The sequence below is a fragment of the Tachypleus tridentatus genome, chromosome 1, assembly GCF_004210375.1.
Source record: "Tachypleus tridentatus isolate NWPU-2018 chromosome 1, ASM421037v1, whole genome shotgun sequence".
Classification (NCBI taxonomy): Eukaryota; Metazoa; Arthropoda; class Merostomata; order Xiphosura; family Limulidae; genus Tachypleus; species Tachypleus tridentatus.
In genome coordinates, this window is record NC_134825.1 from 8,724,605 (window position 1) to 8,750,945 (window position 26,341).

The window sequence follows — 26,341 nt, forward strand, 5'->3', positions numbered from 1 at the left end:
TACAGCTGTTGTTGTTTGATTATGACAAAGTGGAGCTTGCTAACATGAACAGGCTGTTTTTTCAACCACATCAGGCTGGTATGAGTAAAGTTGAAGCTGCTGCCAAGACATTGAAGTAAGAATGTTTTTACCATCCGTCATTTTACTACTTGTGTTAAGTATAAAACTAAAATGTTTGTCTCAGTGAGTGAGTTTTATTAACTTATTTTAATAAGAATATAATAATCGTAACATGGACTTATGGCCTTTGAGTTTTGAAATTTAACTGTTGGTCAAATATAGTGGAAACTTCACAAAGAAATGAAGTGTCACAATCACACAATAGAGGGATCATAAAACTGCATCGATCATATACAGTACCATCTGTTAGTGACTTTATAAACTACTTTTGTTTGTAATTGTGACTTTCAGTTAATTATGTTGGAAAATTGAAATACTTTATAAAAGTCCTTTAAATTTTCAAAAGGAATCAGAATAATGTGATTTCTTACAGACATTGCCTCACATATAAATAGGCTAGGGATTAGTTGTGAAATTCTGTTTAACATTTTGCTTATAATAGCAGAAAGTTTAAACATTCTCCAATCACAAACTGAAGACTCAAAATAAAATTCACCGTGTTGTGTTTGTCACATAATTGTGACTGCAAGTCTGATAACTGAACGTTTTTACAGTTATATTTTTACAATAACGTATAAAAAGTACCAAATATACATAATATAAGAATTAAAAAATCAGTATTATAGTACAAAGTATTTTATTTATTTAGCATCAGTAAAGTTTGGAATTGGTAAGTCATGATATTTATTTGAAGATTATTTGGGTTTCTTACTTTTAGGCTTCCACACTTATTACTATACATACATCTAGACCTACACCTTTGACCAGAGCTAAACTGTGCTAACGGGTAAAGTAACCAATCAGTCATGTACTAAGAAAATAAAACTTAGTCCTTTATCTACAAAACTTTAGTGTAATTTTACTGTTTTGTTATGAAGAAAGTGTCATTCAAGAGCAGCATTATAAGTTACTCTAAACTGAAATATGTCAGTTCTCAGAGTTCCGATGTAAGTGAGGTATAATGAATATTTCAAGCGTATTTAATAGCAGTAAGTTCGAACTAAAATATTAGTGGTGCATAAAACTTTGACATAACTTATAGGAGAAGGACAATGATGTGAAAAACTGACAATGTATATAAGAGTCCTAATGATGTATAAAACAGTAATAGTAATGTATAGGAGAGTGGTAATGATGTATAAAACAGTAATAGTTATGTATAGGACAGTGGTAATGATGTATGAAACAGTGACAGTAATGTAAAGAAGAGTGGTAATGATGTATCAAAGAGTGACAGTAATGTATAAAGTGTTAATGATGTGTGAAACAGTGACTGTAACATATAAAGTGTTAATGATGTGTGAAACAGTGACTGTAACGTATAAAGTGTTAATGATGTGTGAAACAATGACAGTAATGTATAGAAGAGTGGTTATGATGTATGAAACAGTGACAGTAATGTATAGAAGAGTGGTAATGTGTGAAACAGTGACAATAATGTATAGAAGAGTGGTAATGTGTGAAACAGTGACAGTAATGTATAGAAGAGTGGTAATGATGTATGAAACAGTGACAGTGAAGTATAAAAGTGGTAGTGATGTCTGAAACAGTGACAGTAATGTATAGAAGTGTTAATTATGTATGAAACAGTGACAGTAATGTATAGAAGAGTGGTTATGATGTATGAAACAGTGACAGTAATGTATAGAAGAGTGGTAATGTGTGAAACAGTGACAATAATGTATAGAAGAGTGGTAATGATGTATGAAACAGTGACAGTGAGGTATAGAAGAGTGGTAATGATGTATGAAACAGTGACAGTGAGGTATAAAAGTGGTAGTGATGTCTGAAACAGTGACAGTAATGTATAGAAGTGTTAATTATGTATGAAACAGTGACAGTAATGTATAGAAGTGTTAATTATGTATGAAACAGTGACAGTAATGTATAGAAGAGTGGTAATGATGTGTGAAACAGTAATAGTAATGTATAGGAGAGTGGTAATGATGTATAAAACAGTAATAGTAATGTATAAAAGAGTGGTAATGATGTATGAAACAGTAATGGTGATGTGTAGAAGAGTGGTAATGATGTATGAAACAGGGACAGTAATGTATAGAAGTGTTAATGATGTATGAAACAGTCACAGTAATGTATAGAAGTGTTAATGATATATGAAACAGTCACAGTAATGTATAGAAGTGTTAATGATGTGTGAAACAGTGACTGTAACATATAAAGTGTTAATGATGTGTGAAACAGTGACTGTAACGTATAAAGTGTTAATGATGTGTGAAACAATGACAGTAATGTATAGAAGAGTGGTTATGATGTATGAAACAGTGACAGTAATGTATAGAAGAGTGGTAATGTGTGAAACAGTGACAATAATGTATAGAAGAGTGGTAATGTGTGAAACAGTGACAGTAATGTATAGAAGAGTGGTAATGATGTATGAAACAGTGACAGTGAAGTATAAAAGTGGTAGTGATGTCTGAAACAGTGACAGTAATGTATAGAAGTGTTAATTATGTATGAAACAGTGACAGTAATGTATAGAAGAGTGGTAATGTGTGAAACAGTGACAATAATGTATAGAAGAGTGGTAATGTGTGAAACAGTGACAGTAATGTATAGAAGAGTGGTAATGATGTGTGAAACAGTGACAGTAATGTATAGAAGAGTGGTAATGATGTATGAAACAGTGACAGTGAGGTATAAAAGTGGTAGTGATGTCTGAAACAGTGACAGTAATGTATAGAAGTGTTAATTATTTATGAAACAGTGACAGTAATGTATAGAAGAGTGGTAATGATGTGTGAAACAGTAATAGTAATGTATAGGAGAGTGGTAATGATGTATAAAACAGTAATAGTAATGTATAAAAGAGTGGTAATGATGTATGAAACAGTAATGGTGATGTGTAGAAGAGTGGTAATGATGTATGAAACAGGGACAGTAATGTATAGAAGTGTTAATGATGTATGAAACAGTCACAGTAATGTATAGAAGTGTTAATGATGTATGAAACAGTCACAGTAATGTATAGAAGTGTTAATGATGTATGAAACAGTCACAGTAATGTATAGAAGTGTTAATGATGTATGAAACACTCACAGTAATGTATAGAAGTGTTAATGATGTATGAAACAGTGACAGTAATGTATAGAAGTGGTAATGATGTATGAAACAGTGACAGTAATGTATAGAAGTGGTAATGATGTATGAAACAGTGACAGTAATGTATAGAAGTGGTAATGATGTATAAAACAGTAATAGTTATGTATAAAAGAGTGGTAATGATGTATAAAACAGTGATAGTAATGTATAGGAGAGTGGTAATGATGTATAAAACAGTGAGAGTAATGTATAGGAGAGTGGTAATGATATATAAAACAGTAATAGTTATGTATAGGAGAGTGGTAATGATGCATGAAACAGTGACAGTAATGTATAGAAGTGGTAATGATGTATGAAACAGTGACAGTAATGTATAGAAGTGGTAGTGATGTATGAAACAGTGACAGTAATGTATAGAAGTGGTAATGATGTATAAAACAGTAATATTAATGTATAGAAGAGTGGTAATGATGTATAAAACAGTAATAGTAATGCATAGAAGTGGTAATGATGTATAAAACAGTGACAGTAATGTATAGAAGTGTTAATGATGTATAAAACAGTGACAGTAATGTATAGAAGTGTTAATGATGTATAAAACAGTGACAGTAATGTATAGAAGTGTTAATGATGTATAAAACAGTGACAGTAATGTATAGAAGTGTTAATGATGTGTGAAACAGTGACAGTAATGTATAGAAGTGGTACTGATGTGTGAAACAGTGACAGTAATGTATAGAAGTGGTACTGATGTATGAAACAGTGACAGTAATGTATAGAAGTGGTAATGATGTATAAAACAGTAATAGTAATGTATAGGAGAGTGGTAATGATGTATAAAACAGTAATACTAATGTATAGAAGTGTTAATGATGTATAAAACAGTAATAGTAATGTATAGAAGTGTTAATGATGTATAAAACAGTGAGAGTAATGTATAGACGTGTAAATGATGTATAAAACAGTGACAGTAATGTATAGAAGTGGTAGTGATGTATGAAACAGTGACAGTTATGTATAGAAGTGGTAGTGATGTATGAAACAGTGACAGTTATGTAAAGAAGTGGTAATGATGTGTGAAACAGTGACAGTAATGTATAGAAGAGTTAATGATGTATGAAACAGTGACAGTAATCTATAGAAGTGTAAATGATGTATGAAACAGTGACAGTAATGTATGATGTATAAAACAGTGACTGTAATCTATAGAAGTGTTAATGATGTATAAAACAGTGACAGTAATGTATAGAAGTGTTAATGATGTATAAAACAGTGACAGTAATGTATAGAAGTGTTAATGATGTATAAAACAGTGACAGTAATGTATAGAAGTGGTAGTGATGTATGAAACAGTGACAGTTATGTATAGAAATGGTAGTGATGTATGAAACAGTGACAGTAATGTATAGAAGAGTTAATGATGTATGAAACAGTGACAGTAATCTATAGAAGTGTAAATGATGTATGAAACAGTTACAGTAATGTATAGAAGAGTTAATGATGTATGAAACAGTGACAGTAATCTATAGAAGTGTAAATGATGTATGAAACAGTGACAGTAATGTATGATGTATAAAACAGTGACGGTAATCTATAGAAGTGTTAATGATGTGTGAAACAGTGACAGTTATGTGTACAAGTGGTAATGATGTATGAAACAGTGACAGTTATGTATAGAAGTGGTAATGATGTCTGAAACAGTGACAATAATGTATAGAAGTGGTACTGATGTATGAAACAGTGACAGTAAGGAATAGAACTGGTAATGATGTATGAAACAGTGACAGTAAGGTATAGAACTGGTAATGATGTATGAAACTGACAGTAAGGTATAGAAGTGGTTATGATGTATGAAACAGTGACAGTAATGTATAGAAGTGTTAATGATGTATAAAACAGTGACAGTAATGTATAGAAGAATGGTAATGATGTATGAAACAGTGACAGTAATGTATAGAAGAATGGTAATGATGTATAAAACAGTAATAGTAATGTATAGGAGAGTGGTAATGATGTATAAAACAGTAATACTAATGTATAGAAGTGTTAATGATGTATAAAACAGTAATAGTAATGTATAGAAGTGTTAATGATGTATAAAACAGTGACAGTAATGTATAGACGTGTTAATGATGTATAAAACAGTGACAGTAATGTATAGAAGTGGTAGTGATGTATGAAACAGTGACAGTTATGTATAGAAGTGGTAGTGATGTATGAAACAGTGACAGTTATGTATAGAAGTGGTAATGATGTGTGAAACAGTGACAGTAATGTATAGAAGAGTTAATGATGTATGAAACAGTGACAGTAATCTATAGAAGTGTAAATGATGTATGAAACAGTGACAGTAATCTATAGAAGTGTAAATGATGTATGAAACAGTGACAGTAATGTATGATGTATAAAACAGTGACTGTAATCTATAGAAGTGTTAATGATGTATAAAACAGTGACAGTAATGTATAGAAGTGTTAATGATGTATAAAACAGTGACAGTAATGTATAGAAGTGGTAGTGATGTATGAAACAGTGACAGTTATGTATAGAAATGGTAATGATGTGTGAAACAGTGACAGTAATGTATAGAAAGAGTTAATGATGTATGAAACAGTGACAGTAATCTATAGAAGTGTAAATGATGTATGAAACAGTGACAGTAATCTATAGAAGTGTAAATGATGTATGAAACAGTGACAGTAATGTATGATGTATAAAACAGTGACTGTAATCTATAGAAGTGTTAATGATGTATAAAACAGTGACAGTAATGTATAGAAGTGTTAATGATGTATAAAACAGTGACAGTAATGTATAGAAGTGGTAGTGATGTATGAAACAGTGACAGTTATGTAAAAAGTGGTAATGATGTGTGAAACAGTGACAGTAATGTATAGAAGTGGTAGTGATGTATGAAACAGTGACAGTAATGTATAGAAGAGATAATGATGTATGAAACAGTGACAGTAATCTATAGAAGTGTAAATGATGTATGAAACAGTGACAGTAATGTATGATGTATAAAACAGTGACTGTAATCTATAGAAGTGTTAATGATGTGTGAAACAGTGACAGTTATGTATAGAAGTGGTAATGATGTCTGAAACAGTGACAATAATGTATAGAAGTGGTACTGATGTATGAAACAGTGACAGTAAGGAATAGAACTGGTAATGATGTATGAAACAGTGACAGTAAGGTATAGAACTGGTAATGATGTATGAAACTGACAGTAAGGTATAGAAGTGGTTATGATGTATGAAACAGTGACAGTAATGTATAGAAGTGTTAATGATGTATAAAACAGTGACAGTAATGTATAGAAGTGTTAATGATGTATAAAACAGTGACAGTAATGTATAGAAGTGTTAATGATGTGTGAAACAGTGACAGTAATGTATAGAAGTGGTACTGATGTATAAAACAGTGACAGTAATGTATAGAAGTGGTAATGATGTATAAAACAGTAATAGTAATGTATAGGAGAGTGGTAATGATGTATAAAACAGTAATACTAATGTATAGAAGTGTTAATGATGTATAAAACAGTAATAGTAATGTATAGAAGTGTTAATGATGTATAAAACAGTGACAGTAATGTATAGGCGATGTTAATGATGTATAAAACAGTGACAGTAATGTATAGAAGTGGTAGTGATGTATGAAACAGTGACAGTTATGTATAGAAGTGGTAGTGATGTATGAAACAGTGACAGTTATGTATAGAAGTGATAATGATGTGTGAAACAGTGACAGTAATGTATAGAAGAGTTAATGATGTATGAAACAGTGACAGTAATCTATAGAAGTGTAAATGATGTATGAAACAGTGACAGTAATGTATGATGTATAAAACAGTGACTGTAATCTATAGAAGTGTTAATGATGTATAAAACAGTGACAGTAATGTATAGAAGTGTTAATGATGTATAAAACAGTGACAGTAATGTATAGAAGTGTTAATGATGTATAAAACAGTGACAGTAATGTATAGAAGTGGTAGTGATGTATGAAACAGTGACAGTTATGTATAGAAATGGTAGTGATGTATGAAACAGTGACAGTAATGTATAGAAGAGTTAATGATGTGTGAAACAGTGACAGTTATGTATAGAAGTGGTAATGATGTATGAAACAGTGACAGTTATGTATAGAAGTGGTAATGATGTCTGAAACAGTGACAATAATGTATAGAAGTGGTACTGATGTATGAAACAGTGACAGTAAGGAATAGAACTGGTAATGATGTATGAAACAGTGACAGTAAGGTATAGAACTGGTAATGATGTATGAAACTGACAGTAAGGTATAGAAGTGGTTATGATGTATGAAACAGTGACAGTAATGTATAGAAGTGTTAATGATGTATAAAACAGTGACAGTAATGTATAGAAGAATGGTAATGATGTATGAAACAGTGACAGTAATGTATAGAAGAATGGTAATGATGTATGAAACAGTGACAGTAATGTATAGAAGAATGGTAATGATGTATAAAACAGTAATAGTAATGTATAGGAGAGTGGTAATGATGTATAAAACAGTAATACTAATGTATAGAAGTGTTAGTGATGTATAAAACAGTAATAGTAATGTATAGAAGTGTTAATGATGTATAGACGGGTTAATGATGTATAAAACAGTGACAGTAATGTATAGAAGTGGTAGTGATGTATGAAACAGTGACAGTTATGTATAGAAGTGGTAGTGATGTATGAAACAGTGACAGTTATGTATAGAAGTGGTAATGATGTGTGAAACAGTGACAGTAATGTATAGAAGAGTTAATGATGTATGAAACAGTGACAGTAATCTATAGAAGTGTAAATGATGTATGAAACAGTGACAGTAATCTATAGAAGTGTAAATGATGTATGAAACAGTGACAGTAATCTATAGAAGTGTAAATGATGTATGAAACAGTGACAGTAATGTATGATGTATAAAACAGTAATACTAATGTATAGAAGTGTTAATGATGTATAAAACAGTAATAGTAATGTATAGAAGTGTTAATGATGTATAGACGGGTTAATGATGTATAAAACAGTGACAGTAATGTATAGAAGTGGTAGTGATGTATGAAACAGTGACAGTTATGTATAGAAGTGGTAGTGATGTATGAAACAGTGACAGTTATGTATAGAAGTGGTAATGATGTGTGAAACAGTGACAGTAATGTATAGAAGAGTTAATGATGTATGAAACAGTGACAGTAATCTATAGAAGTGTAAATGATGTATGAAACAGTGACAGTAATCTATAGAAGTGTAAATGATGTATGAAACAGTGACAATAATCTATAGAAGTGTAAATGATGTATGAAACAGTGACAGTAATCTATAGAAGTGTTAATGATGTATAAAACAGTGACAGTAATGTATAGAAGTGTTAATGATGTATCAAACAGTGACAGTAATGTATAGAAGTGGTAGTGATGTATGAAACAGTGACAGTTATGTATAGAAGTGGTAATGATGTGTGAAACAGTGACAGTAATGTATAGAAGTGGTAGTGATGTATGAAACAGTGACAGTAATGTATAGAAGAGTTAATGATGTATGAAACAGTGACAGTAATCTATAGAAGTGTAAATGATGTATGAAACAGTGACAGTAATGTATGATGTATAAAACAGTGACTGTAATCTATAGAAGTGTTAATGATGTGTGAAACAGTGACAGTTATGTATAGAAGTGGTATTGATGTATGAAACAGTGACAGTAATGTATAGAAGTGGTAATGATGTATAAAACAGTAATAGTAATGTATAGGAGAGTGGTAATGATGTATAAAACAGTAATACTAATGTATAGAAGTGTTAATGATGTATAAAACAGTAATAGTAATGTATAGAAGTGTTAATGATGTATAAAACAGTGACAGTAATGTATAGACGTGTTAATGATGTATAAAACAGTGACAGTAATGTATAGAAGTGGTAGTGATGTATGAAACAGTGACAGTTATGTATAGAAGTGGTAGTGATGTATGAAACAGTGACAGTAATGTATAGAAGTGGTAATGATGTATAAAACAGTAATATTAATGTATAGAAGAGTGGTAATGATGTATAAAACAGTAATAGTAATCCATAGAAGTGGTAATGATGTATAAAACAGTGACAGTAATGTATAGAAGTGTTAATGATGTATAAAACAGTGACAGTAATGTATAGAAGTGTTAATGATGTATAAAACAGTGACAGTAATGTATAGAAGTGTTAATGATGTATAAAACAGTGACAGTAATGTATAGAAGTGTTAATGATGTATAAAACAGTGACAGTAATGTATAGAAGTGTTAATGATGTATAAAACAGTGACAGTAATGTATAGAAGTGTTAATGATGTGTGAAACAGTGACAGTAATGTATAGAAGTGGTAATGATGTGTGAAACAGTGACAGTAATGTATAGAAGTGGTACTGATGTATGAAACAGTGACAGTAATGTATAGAAGTGGTAATGATGTATAAAACAGTAATAGTAATGTATAGGAGAGTGGTAATGATGTATAAAACAGTAATACTAATGTATAGAAGTGTTAATGATGTATAAAACAGTAATAGTAATGTATAGAAGTGTTAATGATGTATAAAACAGTGAGAGTAATGTATAGACGTGTAAATGATGTATAAAACAGTGACAGTAATGTATAGAAGTGGTAGTGATGTATGAAACAGTGACAGTAATGTATAGAAGAGTTAATGATGTATGAAACAGTGACAGTAATCTATAGAAGTGTAAATGATGTATGAAACAGTGACAGTAATGTATGATGTATAAAACAGTGACTGTAATCTATAGAAGTGTTAATGATGTATAAAACAGTGACAGTAATGTATAGAAGTGTTAATGATGTATAAAACAGTGACAGTAATGTATAGAAGTGTTAATGATGTATAAAACAGTGACAGTAATGTATAGAAGTGTTAATGATGTATAAAACAGTGACAGTAATGTATAGAAGTGGTAGTGATGTATGAAACAGTGACAGTTATGTATAGAAATGGTAGTGATGTATGAAACAGTGACAGTAATGTATAGAAGGGTTAATGATGTATGAAACAGTGACAGTAATCTATAGAAGTGTAAATGATGTATGAAACAGTTACAGTAATGTATACAAGAGTTAATGATGTATGAAACAGTGACAGTAATCTATAGAAGTGTAAATGATGTATGAAACAGTGACAGTAATGTATGATGTATAAAACAGTGACTGTAATCTATAGAAGTGTTAATGATGTGTGAAACAGTGACAGTTATGTGTACAAGTGGTAATGATGTATGAAACAGTGACAGTTATGTATAGAAGTGGTAATGATGTCTGAAACAGTGACAATAATGTATAGAAGTGGTACTGATGTATGAAACAGTGACAGTAAGGAATAGAACTGGTAATGATGTATGAAACAGTGACAGTAAGGTATAGAACTGGTAATGATGTATGAAACTGACAGTAAGGTATAGAAGTGGTTATGATGTATGAAACAGTGACAGTAATGTATAGAAGTGTTAATGATGTATAAAACAGTGACAGTAATGTATAGAAGAATGGTAATGATGTATGAAACAGTGACAGTAATGTATAGAAGAATGGTAATGATGTATAAAACAGTAATAGTAATCTATAGGAGAGTGGTAATGATGTATAAAACAGTAATACTAATGTATAGAAGTGTTAATGATGTATAAAACAGTAATAGTAATGTATAGAAGTGTTAATGATGTATAAAACAGTGACAGTAATGTAATGACGTGTTAATGATGTTAATGATGTATAAAACAGTGACAGTAATGTATAGAAGTGGTAGTGATGTATGAAACAGTGACAGTTATGTATAGAAGTGGTAGTGATGTATGAAACAGTGACAGTTATGTATAGAAGTGGTAATGATGTATGAAACAGTGACAGTAATGTATAGAAAGAGTTAATGATGTATGAAACAGTGACAGTAATCTATAGAAGTGTAAATGATGTATGAAACAGTGACAGTAATCTATAGAAGTGTAAATGATGTATGAAACAGTGACAGTAATGTATGATGTATAAAACAGTGACTGTAATCTATAGAAGTGTTAATGATGTATAAAACAGTGACAGTAATGTATAGAAGTGTTAATGATGTATAAAACAGTGACAGTAATGTATAGAAGTGGTAGTGATGTATGAAACAGTGACAGTTATGTATAGAAGTGGTAATGATGTGTGAAACAGTGACAGTAATGTATAGAAAGAGTTAATGATGTATCAAACAGTGACAGTAATCTATAGAAGTGTAAATGATGTATGAAACAGTGACAGTAATCTATAGAAGTGTAAATGATGTATGAAACAGTGACAGTAATGTATGATGTATAAAACAGTGACTGTAATCTATAGAAGTGTTAATGATGTATAAAACAGTGACAGTAATGTATAGAAGTGTTAATGATGTATAAAACAGTGACAGTAATGTATAGAAGTGGTAGTGATGTATGAAACAGTGACAGTTATGTAAAAAGTGGTAATGATGTGTGAAACAGTGACAGTAATGTATAGAAGTGGTAGTGATGTATGAAACAGTGACAGTAATGTATAGAAGAGATAATGATGTATGAAACAGTGACAGTAATCTATAGAAGTGTAAATGATGTATGAAACAGTGACAGTAATGTATGATGTATAAAACAGTGACTGTAATCTATAGAAGTGTTAATGATGTGTGAAACAGTGACAGTTATGTATAGAAGTGGTAATGATGTCTGAAACAGTGACAATAATGTATAGAAGTGGTACTGATGTATGAAACAGTGACAGTAAGGAATAGAACTGGTAATGATGTATCAAACAGTGACAGTAAGGTATAGAACTGGTAATGATGTATGAAACTGACAGTAAGGTATAGAAGTGGTTATGATGTATGAAACAGTGACAGTAATGTATAGAAGTGTTAATGATGTATAAAACAGTGACAGTAATGTATAGAAGTGTTAATGATGTATAAAACAGTGACAGTAATGTATAGAAGTGTTAATGATGTGTGAAACAGTGACAGTAATGTATAGAAGTGGTACTGATGTATGAAACAGTGACAGTAATGTATAGAAGTGGTAATGATGTATAAAACAGTAATAGTAATGTATAGGAGAGTGGTAATGATGTATAAAACAGTAATACTAATGTATAGAAGTGTTAATGATGTATAAAACAGTAATAGTAATGTATAGAAGTGTTAATGATGTATAAAACAGTGACAGTAATGTATAGACGTGTTAATGATGTATAAAACAGTGACAGTAATGTATAGAAGTGGTAGTGATGTATGAAACAGTGACAGTTATGTATAGAAGTGGTAGTGATGTATGAAACAGTGACAGTTATGTATAGAAGTGATAATGATGTGTGAAACAGTGACAGTAATGTATAGAAGAGTTAATGATGTATGAAACAGTGACAGTAATCTATAGAAGTGTAAATGATGTATGAAACAGTGACAGTAATGTATGATGTATAAAACAGTGACTGTAATCTATAGAAGTGTTAATGATGTATAAAACAGTGACAGTAATGTATAGAAGTGTTAATGATGTATAAAACAGTGACAGTAATGTATAGAAGTGTTAATGATGTATAAAACAGTGACAGTAATGTATAGAAGTGTTAATGATGTATAAAACAGTGACAGTAATGTATAGAAGTGTTAATGATGTATAAAACAGTGACAGTAATGTATAGAAGTGGTAGTGATGTATGAAACAGTGACAGTTATGTATAGAAATGGTAGTGATGTATGAAACAGTGACAGTAATGTATAGAAGAGTTAATGATGTATGAAACAGTGACAGTAATCTATAGAAGTGTAAATGATGTATGAAACAGTTACAGTAATGTATAGAAGAGTTAATGATGTATGAAACAGTGACAGTAATCTATAGAAGTGTAAATGATGTATGAAACAGTGACAGTAATGTATGATGTATAAAACAGTGACTGTAATCTATAGAAGTGTTAATGATGTGTGAAACAGTGACAGTTATGTATAGAAGTGGTAATGATGTATGAAACAGTGACAGTTATGTATAGAAGTGGTAATGATGTCTGAAACAGTGACAATAATGTATAGAAGTGGTACTGATGTATGAAACAGTGACAGTAAGGAATAGAACTGGTAATGATGTATGAAACAGTGACAGTAAGGTATAGAACTGGTAATGATGTATGAAACTGACAGTAAGGTATAGAAGTGGTTATGATGTATGAAACAGTGACAGTAATGTATAGAAGTGTTAATGATGTATAAAACAGTGACAGTAATGTATAGAAGAATGGTAATGATGTATGAAACAGTGACAGTAATGTATAGAAGAATGGTAATGATGTATAAAACAGTAATAGTAATCTATAGGAGAGTGGTAATGATGTATAAAACAGTAATACTAATGTATAGAAGTGTTAATGATGTATAAAACAGTAATAGTAATGTATAGAAGTGTTAATGATGTATAAAACAGTGACAGTAATGTATAGACGTGTTAATGATGTATAAAACAGTGACAGTAATGTATAGAAGTGGTAGTGATGTATGAAACAGTGACAGTTATGTATAGAAGTGGTAGTGATGTATGAAACAGTGACAGTTATGTATAGAAGTGGTAATGATGTGTGAAACAGTGACAGTAATGTATAGAAAGAGTTAATGATGTATGAAACAGTGACAGTAATCTATAGAAGTGTAAATGATGTATGAAACAGTGACAGTAATCTATAGAAGTGTAAATGATGTATGAAACAGTGACAGTAATGTATGATGTATAAAACAGTGACTGTAATCTATAGAAGTGTTAATGATGTATAAAACAGTGACAGTAATGTATAGAAGTGTTAATGATGTATAAAACAGTGACAGTAATGTATAGAAGTGGTAGTGATGTATGAAACAGTGACAGTTATGTATAGAAGTGGTAATGATGTGTGAAACAGTGACAGTAATGTATAGAAGAGTTAATGATGTATGAAACAGTGACAGTAATCTATAGAAGTGTAAATGATGTATGAAACAGTGACAGTAATCTATAGAAGTGTAAATGATGTATGAAACAGTGACAGTAATGTATGATGTATAAAACAGTGACTGTAATCTATAGAAGTGTTAATGATGTATAAAACAGTGACAGTAATGTATAGAAGTGTTAATGATGTATAAAACAGTGACAGTAATGTATAGAAGTGGTAGTGATGTATGAAACAGTGACAGTTATGTAAAAAGTGGTAATGATGTGTGAAACAGTGACAGTAATGTATAGAAGTGGTAGTGATGTATGAAACAGTGACAGTAATGTATAGAAGAGATAATGATGTATGAAACAGTGACAGTAATCTATAGAAGTGTAAATGATGTATGAAACAGTGACAGTAATGTATGATGTATAAAACAGTGACTGTAATCTATAGAAGTGTTAATGATGTATGAAACAGTGACAGTTATGTATAGAAGTGGTAATGATGTCTGAAACAGTGACAATAATGTATAGAAGTGGTACTGATGTATGAAACAGTGACAGTAAGGAATAGAACTGGTAATGATGTATCAAACAGTGACAGTAAGGTATAGAACTGGTAATGATGTATGAAACTGACAGTAAGGTATAGAAGTGGTTATGATGTATGAAACAGTGACAGTAATGTATAGAAGTGTTAATGATGTATAAAACAGTGACAGTAATGTATAGAAGTGTTAATGATGTATAAAACAGTGACAGTAATGTATAGAAGTGTTAATGATGTGTGAAACAGTGACAGTAATGTATAGAAGTGGTACTGATGTATGAAACAGTGACAGTAATGTATAGAAGTGGTAATGATGTATAAAACAGTAATAGTAATGTATAGGAGAGTGGTAATGATGTATAAAACAGTAATACTAATGTATAGAAGTGTTAATGATGTATAAAACAGTAATAGTAATGTATAGAAGTGTTAATGATGTATAAAACAGTGACAGTAATGTATAGACGTGTTAATGATGTATAAAACAGTGACAGTAATGTATAGAAGTGGTAGTGATGTATGAAACAGTGACAGTTATGTATAGAAGTGGTAGTGATGTATGAAACAGTGACAGTTATGTATAGAAGTGATAATGATGTGTGAAAGAGTGACAGTAATGTATAGAAGAGTTAATGATGTATGAAACAGTGACAGTAATCTATAGAAGTGTAAATGATGTATGAAACAGTGACAGTAATGTATGATGTATAAAACAGTGACTGTAATCTATAGAAGTGTTAATGATGTATAAAACAGTGACAGTAATATATAGAAGTGTTAATGATGTATAAAACAGTGACAGTAATGTATAGAAGTGTTAATGATGTATAAAACAGTGACAGTAATGTATAGAAGTGTTAATGATGTATAAAACAGTGACAGTAATGTATAGAAGTGGTAGTGATGTATGAAACAGTGACAGTTATGTATAGAAATGGTGGTGATGTATGAAACAGTGACAGTAATGTATAGAAGAGTTAATGATGTATGAAACAGTGACAGTAATCTATAGAAGTGTAAATGATGTATGAAACAGTTACAGTAATGTATAGAAGAGTTAATGATGTATGAAACAGTGACAGTAATCTATAGAAGTGTAAATGATGTATGAAACAGTGACAGTAATGTATGATGTATAAAACAGTGACTGTAATCTATAGAAGTGTTAATGATGTGTGAAACAGTGACAGTTATGTATAGAAGTGGTAATGATGTATGAAACAGTGACAGTTATGTATAGAAGTGGTAATGATGTCTGAAACAGTGACAATAATGTATAGAAGTGGTACTGATGTATGAAACAGTGACAGTAAGGAATAGAACTGGTAATGATGTATGAAACAGTGACAGTAAGGTATAGAACTGAGTAATGATGTATAGAAACTGACAGTAAGGTATAGAAGTGGTTATGATGTATGAAACAGTGACAGTAATGTATAGAAGTGTTAATGATGTATAAAACAGTGACAGTAATGTATAGAAGAATGGTAATGATGTATGAAACAGTGACAGTAATGTATAGAAGAATGGTAATGATGTATGAAACAGTGACAGTAATGTATAGAATAATGGTAATGATGTATAAAACAGTAATAGTAATGTATAGGAAGTGGTAATGATGTATAAAACAGTAATACTAATGTATAGAAGTGTTAATGATGTATAAAACAGTAATAGTAATGTATAGAAGTGTTAATGATGTATAGACGGGTTAATGATGTATAAAACAGTGACAGTAATGTATAGAAGTGGTAGTGATGTATGAAACAGTGACAGTTATGTATAGAAGTGGTAGTGATGTATGAAACAGTGACAGTTATGTATAGAAGTGGTAATGATGTGTGAAACAGTGACAGTAATGTATAGAAGAGTTAATGATGTATGAAACAGTGACAGTAATCTATAGAAGTGTAAATGATGTATGAAACAGTGACAGTAATCTATAGAAGTGTAAATGATGTATGAAACAGTGACAGTAATGTATGATGTATAAAACAGTGACTGTAATCTATAGAAGTGTTAATGATGTATAAAACAGTGACAGTAATGTATAGAAGTGTTAATGATGTATAAAACAGTGACAGTAATGTATAGAAGTGGTAGTGATGTATGAAACAGTGACAGTTATGTATAGAAATTGGTAATGATGTATGAAACAGTGACAGTAATCTATAGAAGTGTAAATGATGTATGAAACAGTGACAGTAATCTATAGAAGTGTAAATGATGTATGAAACAGTGACAGTAATCTATAGAAGTGTAAATGATGTATGAAACAGTGACAGTAATCTATAGAAGTGTTAATGATGTATAAAACAGTGACAGTAATGTATAGAAGTGTTAATGATGTATCAAACAGTGACAGTAATGTATAGAAGTGGTAGTGATGTATGAAACAGTGACAGTTATGTATAGAAGTGGTAATGATGTGTGAAACAGTGACAGTAATGTATAGAAGTGGTAGTGATGTATGAAACAGTGACAGTAATGTATAGAAGAGTTAATGATGTATGAAACAGTGACAGTAATCTATAGAAGTGTAAATGATGTATGAAACAGTGACAGTAATGTATGATGTATAAAACAGTGACTGTAATCTATAGAAGTGTTAATGATGTGTGAAACAGTGACAGTAATCTATAGAAGTGTAAATGATGTATGAAACAGTGACAGTAATCTATAGAAGTGTAAATGATGTATGAAACAGTGACAGTAATGTATGATGTATAAAACAGTGACTGTAATCTATAGAAGTGTTAATGATGTATAAAACAGTGACAGTAATGTATAGAAGTGTTAATGATGTATAAAACAGTGACAGTAATGTATAGAAGTGGTAGTGATGTATGAAACAGTGACAGTTATGTAAAAAGTGGTAATGATGTGTGAAACAGTGACAGTAATGTATAGAAGTGGTAGTGATGTATGAAACAGTGACAGTAATGTATAGAAGAGATAATGATGTATGAAACAGTGACAGTAATCTATAGAAGTGTAAATGATGTATGAAACAGTGACAGTAATGTATGATGTATAAAACAGTGACTGTAATCTATAGAAGTGTTAATGATGTGTGTGAAACAGTGAGAGTTATGTATAGAAGTGGTAATGATGTCTGAAACAGTGACAATAATGTATAGAAGTGGTACTGATGTATGAAACAGTGACAGTAAGGAATAGAACTGGTAATGATGTATCAAACAGTGACAGTAAGGTATAGAACTGTGGTAATGATGTATATGAAACTGACAGTAAGGTATAGAAGTGGTTATGATGTATGAAACAGTGACAGTAATGTATAGAAGTGTTAATGATGTATAAAACAGTGACAGTAATGTATAGAAGTGTTAATGATGTATAAAACAGTGACAGTAATGTATAGAAGTGTTAATGATGTGTATGAAACAGTGACAGTAATGTATAGAAGTGGTACTGATGTATGAAACAGTGACAGTAATGTATAGAAGTGGTAATGATGTATAAAACAGTAATAGTAATGTATAGGAGAGTGGTAATGATGTATAAAACAGTAATACTAATGTATAGAAGTGTTAATGATGTATAAAACAGTAATAGTAATGTATAGAAGTGTTAATGATGTATAAAACAGTGACAGTAATGTATAGACGTGTTAATGATGTATAAAACAGTGACAGTAATGTATAGAAGTGGTAGTGATGTATGAAACAGTGACAGTTATGTATAGAAGTGGTAGTGATGTATGAAACAGTGACAGTTATGTATAGAAGTGATAATGATGTGTGAAAAGAGTGACAGTAATGTATAGAAGAGTTAATGATGTATGAAACAGTGACAGTAATCTATAGAAGTGTAAATGATGTATGAAACAGTGACAGTAATGTATGATGTATAAAACAGTGACTGTAATCTATAGAAGTGTTAATGATGTATAAAACAGTGACAGTAATGTATAGAAGTGTTAATGATGTATAAAACAGTGACAGTAATGTATAGAAGTGTTAATGATGTATAAAACAGTGACAGTAATGTATAGAAGTGTTAATGATGTATAAAACAGTGACAGTAATGTATAGAAGTGGTAGTGATGTATGAAACAGTGACAGTTATGTATAGAAATGGTGGTGATGTATGAAACAGTGACAGTAATGTATAGAAGAGTTAATGATGTATGAAACAGTGACAGTAATCTATAGAAGTGTAAATGATGTATGAAACAGTTACAGTAATGTATAGAAGAGTTAATGATGTATGAAACAGTGACAGTAATCTATAGAAGTGTAAATGATGTATGAAACAGTGACAGTAATGTATGATGTATAAAACAGTGACTGTAATCTATAGAAGTGTTAATGATGTGTGAAACAGTGACAGTTATGTATAGAAGTGGTAATGATGTATGAAACAGTGACAGTTATGTATAGAAGTGGTAATGATGTATGAAACAGTGACAATAATGTATAGAAGTGGTACTGATGTATGAAACAGTGACAGTAAGGAATAGAACTGGTAATGATGTATGAAACAGTGACAGTAAGGTATAGAACTGGTAATGATGTATGAAACTGACAGTAAGGTATAGAAGTGGTTATGATGTATGAAACAGTGACAGTAATGTATAGAAGTGTTAATGATGTATAAAACAGTGACAGTAATGTATAGAAGAATGGTAATGATGTATGAAACAGTGACAGTAATGTATAGAAGAATGGTAATGATGTATGAAACAGTGACAGTAATGTATAGAATAATGGTAATGATGTATAAAACAGTAATAGTAATGTATAGGAGAGTGGTAATGATGTATAAAACAGTAATACTAATGTATAGAAGTGTTAATGATGTATAAAACAGTAATAGTAATGTATAGAAGTGTTAATGATGTATAGACGGGTTAATGATGTATAAAACAGTGACAGTAATGTATAGAAGTGGTAGTGATGTATGAAACAGTGACAGTTATGTATAGAAGTGGTAGTGATGTATGAAACAGTGACAGTTATGTATAGAAGTGGTAATGATGTGTGAAACAGTGACAGTAATGTATAGAAGAGTTAATGATGTATGAAACAGTGACAGTAATCTATAGAAGTGTAAATGATGTATGAAACAGTGACAGTAATCTATAGAAGTGTAAATGATGTATGAAACAGTGACAGTAATGTATGATGTATAAAACAGTAATACTAATGTATAGAAGTGTTAATGATGTATAAAACAGTAATAGTAATGTATAGAAGTGTTAATGATGTATAGACGGGTTAATGATGTATAAAACAGTGACAGTAATGTATAGAAGTGGTAGTGATGTATGAAACAGTGACAGTTATGTATAGAAGTGGTAGTGATGTATGAAACAGTGACAGTTATGTATAGAAGTGGTAATGATGTGTGAAACAGTGACAGTAATGTATAGAAAGAGTTAATGATGTATGAAACAGTGACAGTAATCTATAGAAGTGTAAATGATGTATGAAACAGTGACAGTAATCTATAGAAGTGTAAATGATGTATGAAACAGTGACAGTAATCTATAGAAGTGTAAATGATGTATGAAACAGTGACAGTAATCTATAGAAGTGTTAATGATGTATAAAACAGTGACAGTAATGTATAGAAGTGTTAATGATGTATCAAACAGTGACAGTAATGTATAGAAGTGGTAGTGATGTATGAAACAGTGACAGTTATGTATAGAAGTGGTAATGATGTGTGAAACAGTGACAGTAATGTATAGAAGTGGTAGTGATGTATGAAACAGTGACAGTAATGTATAGAAGAGTTAATGATGTATGAAACAGTGACAGTAATCTATAGAAGTGTAAATGATGTATGAAACAGTGACAGTAATGTATGATGTATAAAACAGTGACTGTAATCTATAGAAGTGTTAATGATGTGTGAAACAGTGACAGTTATGTATAGAAGTGGTATTGATGTATGAAACAGTGACAGTAATGTATAGAAGTGGTAATGATGTATAAAACAGTAATAGTAATGTATAGGAGAGTGGTAATGATGTATAAAACAGTAATACTAATGTATAGAAGTGTTAATGATGTATAAAACAGTAATAGTAATGTATAGAAGTGTTAATGATGTATAAAACAGTGACAGTAATGTATAGACGTGTTAATGATGTATAAAACAGTGACAGTAATGTATAGAAGTGGTAATGATGTATAAAACAGTGACAGTAATGTATAGAAGTGGTAGTGATGTATGAAACAGTGACAGTTATGTATAGAAGTGGTAGTGATGTATGAAACAGTGACAGTTATGTATAGAAGTGGTAGTGATGTATGAAACAGTGACAGTTATGTATAGAAGTGGTAATGATGTGTGAAACAGTGACAGTAATGTATAGAAGAGTTAATGATGTATGAAACAGTGACAGTAATCTATAGAAGTGTAAATGATGTATGAAACAGTGACAGTAATGTATGATGTATAAAACAGTGACTGTAATCTATAGAAGTGTTAATGATGTATAAAACAGTGACAGTAATGTATAGAAGTGTTAATGATGTATAAAACAGTGACAGTAATGTATAGAAGTGTTAATGATGTATAAAACAGTGACAGTAATGTATAGAAGTGGTAGTGATGTATGAAACAGTGACAGCTATGTATAGAAATGGTAGTGATGTATGAAACAGTGACAGTAATGTATAGAAGAGTTAATGATGTATGAAACAGTGACAGTAATCTATAGAAGTGTAAATGATGTATGAAACAGTTACAGTAATGTATAGAAGAGTTAATGATGTATGAAACAGTGACAGTAATCTATAGAAGTGTAAATGATGTATGAAACAGTGACAGTTATGTATGATGTATAAAACAGTGACTGTAATCTATAGAAGTGTTAATGATGTGTGAAACAGTGAGAGTTATGTATAGAAATGGTAATGATGTATGAAACAGTGACAGTTATGTATAGAAGTGGTAATGATGTCTGAAACAGTGACAATAATGTATAGAAGTGGTACTGATGTGAAAACAGTGACAGTAAGAATAGAACTGGTAATGTGTATGAAACAGTGACAGTAAGGTATAGAACTGGTAATGATGTATAGAAACTTAGACAGTAAGGTATAGAAATGGTTATGATGTATGAAACAGTGACAGTAATGTATAGAAGTGTTAATGATGTATAAAACAGTGACAGTAATGTATAGAAGAATGGTAATGATGTATGAAACAGTGACAGTAATGTATAGAAGAATGGTAATGATGTATGAAACAGTGACAGTAATGTATAGAAGAATGGTAATGATGTATGAAACAGTGACAGTAATGTATAGAAATATGGTAATGATGTATAAAACAGTAATAGTAATGTATAGGAGAGTGGTAATGATGTATAAAACAGTAATACTAATGTATAGAAGTGTTAATGATGTATAAAACAGTAATAGTAATGTATAGAAGTGTTAATGATGTATAGACAGTGTTAATGATGTATAAAACAGTGACAGTAATGTATAGAAGTGGTAATGATGTATGAAACAGTGACAGTTATGTATAGAAGTGGTAGTGATGTATGAAACAGTGACAGTTATGTATAGAAGTGTAAATGATGTATGAAACAGTGACAGTAATGTATGATGTATAAAACAGTGACTGTAATCTATAGAAGTGTTAATGATGTATAAAACAGTGACAGTAATGTATAGAAGTGTTAATGATGTATAAAACAGTGACAGTAATGTATAGAAGTGGTAATGATGTATGAAACAGTGACAGTAATGTATAGAAGTGTGTAATGATGTATGAAACAGTGACAGAAATGTATAGAAGTGGTAGTGATGTATGAAACAGTGACAGTAATGTATAGAAGAGTTAATGATGTATGAAACAGTGACAGTAATCTATAGAAGTGTAAATGATGTATGAAACAGTGACAGTAATGTATGATGTATAAAAACAGTGACTGTAATCTATAGAAGTGTTAATGATGTATGAAACAGTGACAGTTATGTATAGAAGTGGTAATGATGTATAGAAACAGTGACAGTTATGTATAGAAGTGGTAATGATGTATGAAACAGTGACAATAATGTATAGAAGTGGTAATGATGTATGAAACAGTGACAGTAATGTATAGAACTGGTAATGATGTATGAAACAGTGACAGTAAGTATAGAAGTGGTAATGATGTATGAAACTGACAGTAAGGTATAGAAGTGGTTATGATGTATGAAACAGTGACAGTAATGTATAGAAGTGTTAATGATGTATAAAACAGTGACAGTAATGTATAGAAGTGTTAATGATGTATAAAACAGTGACAGTAATGTATAGAAGTGTTAATGATGTATGAAACAGTGACAGTAATGTATAGAAGTGGTAATGATGTATAGAAACAGTAACAGTAATGTATAGAAGTGGTAATGATGTATAAAACAGTAATAGTAATGTATAGAAGAGTGGTAATGATGTATAAAACAGTAATACTAATGTATAGAAGTGTTAATGATGTATAAAACAGTTGATAGTAATGTATAGAAGTGTTAATGATGTATAAAACAGTGACAGTAATGTATAGAAGTGTTAATGATGTATAAAACAGTGACAGTAATGTATAGAAGTGGTAGTGATGTATGAAACAGTGACAGTTATGTATAGAAGTGGTAGTGATGTATGAAACAGTGACAGTTATGTATAGAAGTGATAATGATGTATGAAACAGTGACAGTAATGTATAGAAAGAGTTAATGATGTATGAAACAGTGACAGTAATCTATAGAAGTGTAAATGATGTATGAAACAGTGACAGTAATGTATGATGTATAAAACAGTGACTGTAATCTATAGAAGTGTTAATGATGTATAAAACAGTGACAGTAATGTATAGAAGTGTTAATGATGTATAAAACAGTGACAGTAATGTATAGAAGTGTTAATGATGTATAAAACAGTGACAGTAATGTATAGAAGTGGTAGTGATGTATGAAACAGTGACAGTAATGTATAGAAGAATTAATGATGTATGAAACAGTGACAGTAATATATAGAAGTGTAAATGATGTATGAAACAGTTACAGTAATGTATAGAAGAGTTAATGATGTATGAAACAGTGACAGTAATCTATAGAAGTGTAAATGATGTATGAAACAGTGAGAGTAATGTATGATGTATAAAACAGTGACTGTAATCTGTAGAAGTGTTAATGATGTGTGAAACAGTGACAGTTATGTATAGAAGTGGTAATGATGTATGAAACAGTGACAGTTATGTATAGAAGTGTGTAATGATGTATGAAACAGTGACAATAATGTATAGAAGTGGTAATGATGTATGAAACAGTGACAGTAAGAATAGAACTGGTAATGATGTATGAAACAGTGACAGTAAGGTATAGAACTGGTAATGATGTATGAAACTGACAGTAAGGTATAGAAGTGGTTATGATGTATAAAACAGTGACAGTAATGTATAGAAGAATGGTAATGATGTATGAAACAGTGACAGTAATGTATAGAAGAATGGTAATGATGTATGAAACAGTGACAGTAATGTATAGAAGAATGGTAATGATGTATAAAACAGTAACAGTAATGTATAGGAGAGTGGTAATGATGTATAAAACAGTAATACTAATGTATAGAATGATGTTAAAACAGTGAATGTATAGAAACAGTAATAGTAATGTATAGAAGTGTTAATGATGTATAGACGGGTTAATGATGTATAAAACAGTGACAGTAATGTATAGAAGTGGTAGTGATGTATGAAACAGTGACAGTTATGTATAGAAGTGGTAGTGATGTATGAAACAGTGACAGTTATGTATAGAAGTGGTAATGATGTGTGAAACAGTGACAGTAATGTATAGAAGAGTTAATGATGTATGAAACAGTGACAGTAATCTATAGAAGTGTAAATGATGTATGAAACAGTGACAGTAATCTATAGAAGTGTAAATGATGTATGAAACAGTGACAGTAATGTATAGAAGTGTAAATGATGTATGAAACAGTGACAGTAATGTATGATGTATAAAACAGTGACTGTAATCTATAGAAGTGTTAATGATGTATAAAACAGTGACAGTAATGTATAGAAGTGGTAATGATGTATGAAACAGTGACAGTAATGTATAGAAGTGGTAGTGATGTATGAAACAGTGACAGTTATGTATAGAAGTGGTAATGATGTGTGAAACAGTGACAGTAATGTATAGAAGTGGTAATGATGTATGAAACAGTGACAGTAATGTATAGAAGAGTTAATGATGTATGAAACAGTGACAGTAATCTATAGAAGTGTAAATGATGTATGAAACAGTGACAGTAATGTATGATGTATAAAACAGTGACAGTAATGTATAGAAGTGTTAATGATGTATGAAACAGTGACAGTAATGTATAGAAGTGGTAATGATGTATGAAACAGTGACAGTTATGTATAGAAGTGGTAATGATGTATGAAACAGTGACAGTAATGTATAGAAGTGGTAATGATGTATGAAACAGTGACAGTAATGTATAGAAGTGGTAATGATGTATGAAACAGTGACAGTAAGGTATAGAACTGGTAATGATGTATGAAACTGACAGTAAGGTATAGAAGTGGTTATGATGTATGAAACAGTGACAGTAATGTATAGAAGTGTTAATGATGTATAAAACAGTGACAGTAATGTATAGAAGTGTTAATGATGTATAAAACAGTGACAGTAATGTATAGAAGTGTTAATGATGTATGAAACAGTGACAGTAATGTATAGAAGTCGTAATGATGTATAAAACAGTAATAGTAATGTATAGAAGTGGTAATGATGTATAAAACAGTAATAGTAATGTATAGGAGAGTGGTAATGATGTATAAAACAGTAATACTAATGTATAGAAGTGTTAATGATGTATAAAACAGTAATAGTAATGTATAGAAGTGTTTATGATGTATAAAACAGTGACAGTAATGTATAGAAGTGTTAATGATGTATAAAACAGTGACAGTAATGTATAGAAGTGGTAGTGATGTATGAAACAGTGACAGTTATGTATAGAAGTGGTAGTGATGTATGAAACAGTGACAGTTATGTATAGAAGTGGTAATGATGTGTGAAACAGTGACAGTAATGTATAGAAGAGTTAGTGATGTATGAAACAGTGACAGTAATCTATAGAAGTGTAAATGATGTATGAAACAGTGACAGTAATGTATGATGTATAAAACAGTGACTGTAATCTATAGAAGTGTTAATGATGTATAAAACAGTGACAGTAATGTATAGAAGTGTTAATGATGTATAAAACAGTGACAGTAATGTATAGAAGTGTTAATGATGTATAAAACAGTGACAGTAATGTATAGAAGTGGTAGTGATGTATGAAACAGTGACAGTTATGTATAGAAATGGTAGTGATGTATGAAACAGTGACAGTAATGTATAGAAGAGTTAATGATGTATGAAACAGTGACAGTAATCTATAGAAGTGTAAATGATGTATGAAACAGTTACAGTAATGTATAGAAGAGTTAATGATGTATGAAACAGTGACAGTAATCTATAGAAGTGTAAATGATGTATGAAACAGTGACAGTAATGTATGATGTATAAAACAGTGACTGTAATCTATAGAAGTGTTAATGATGTATGAAACAGTGACAGTTATGTATAGAAGTGTTAATGATG

General features: G+C 30.6%; 1 protein-coding gene across 4 annotated transcripts in view; it reads left to right on the plus strand.

The window, feature by feature from the left end:
- Uba5 (Ubiquitin-like activating enzyme 5) overlaps window positions 1-26,341 on the plus strand; it is a 67,297-nt gene that overhangs the window by 15,121 nt on the left and 25,835 nt on the right. For all 4 annotated transcript variants that reach the window (XR_013021060.1, XM_076479947.1, XM_076480132.1 and 1 more), the window contains exon 4: window positions 6-115. Coding sequence is in view for 3 of the 4 variants with exons in the window: in XM_076479947.1 (XP_076336062.1) it covers window positions 6-115 (110 nt within the window). In the remaining variant the exon portion in view is untranslated. The remainder of the gene's footprint in view (window positions 1-5; window positions 116-26,341) is intronic.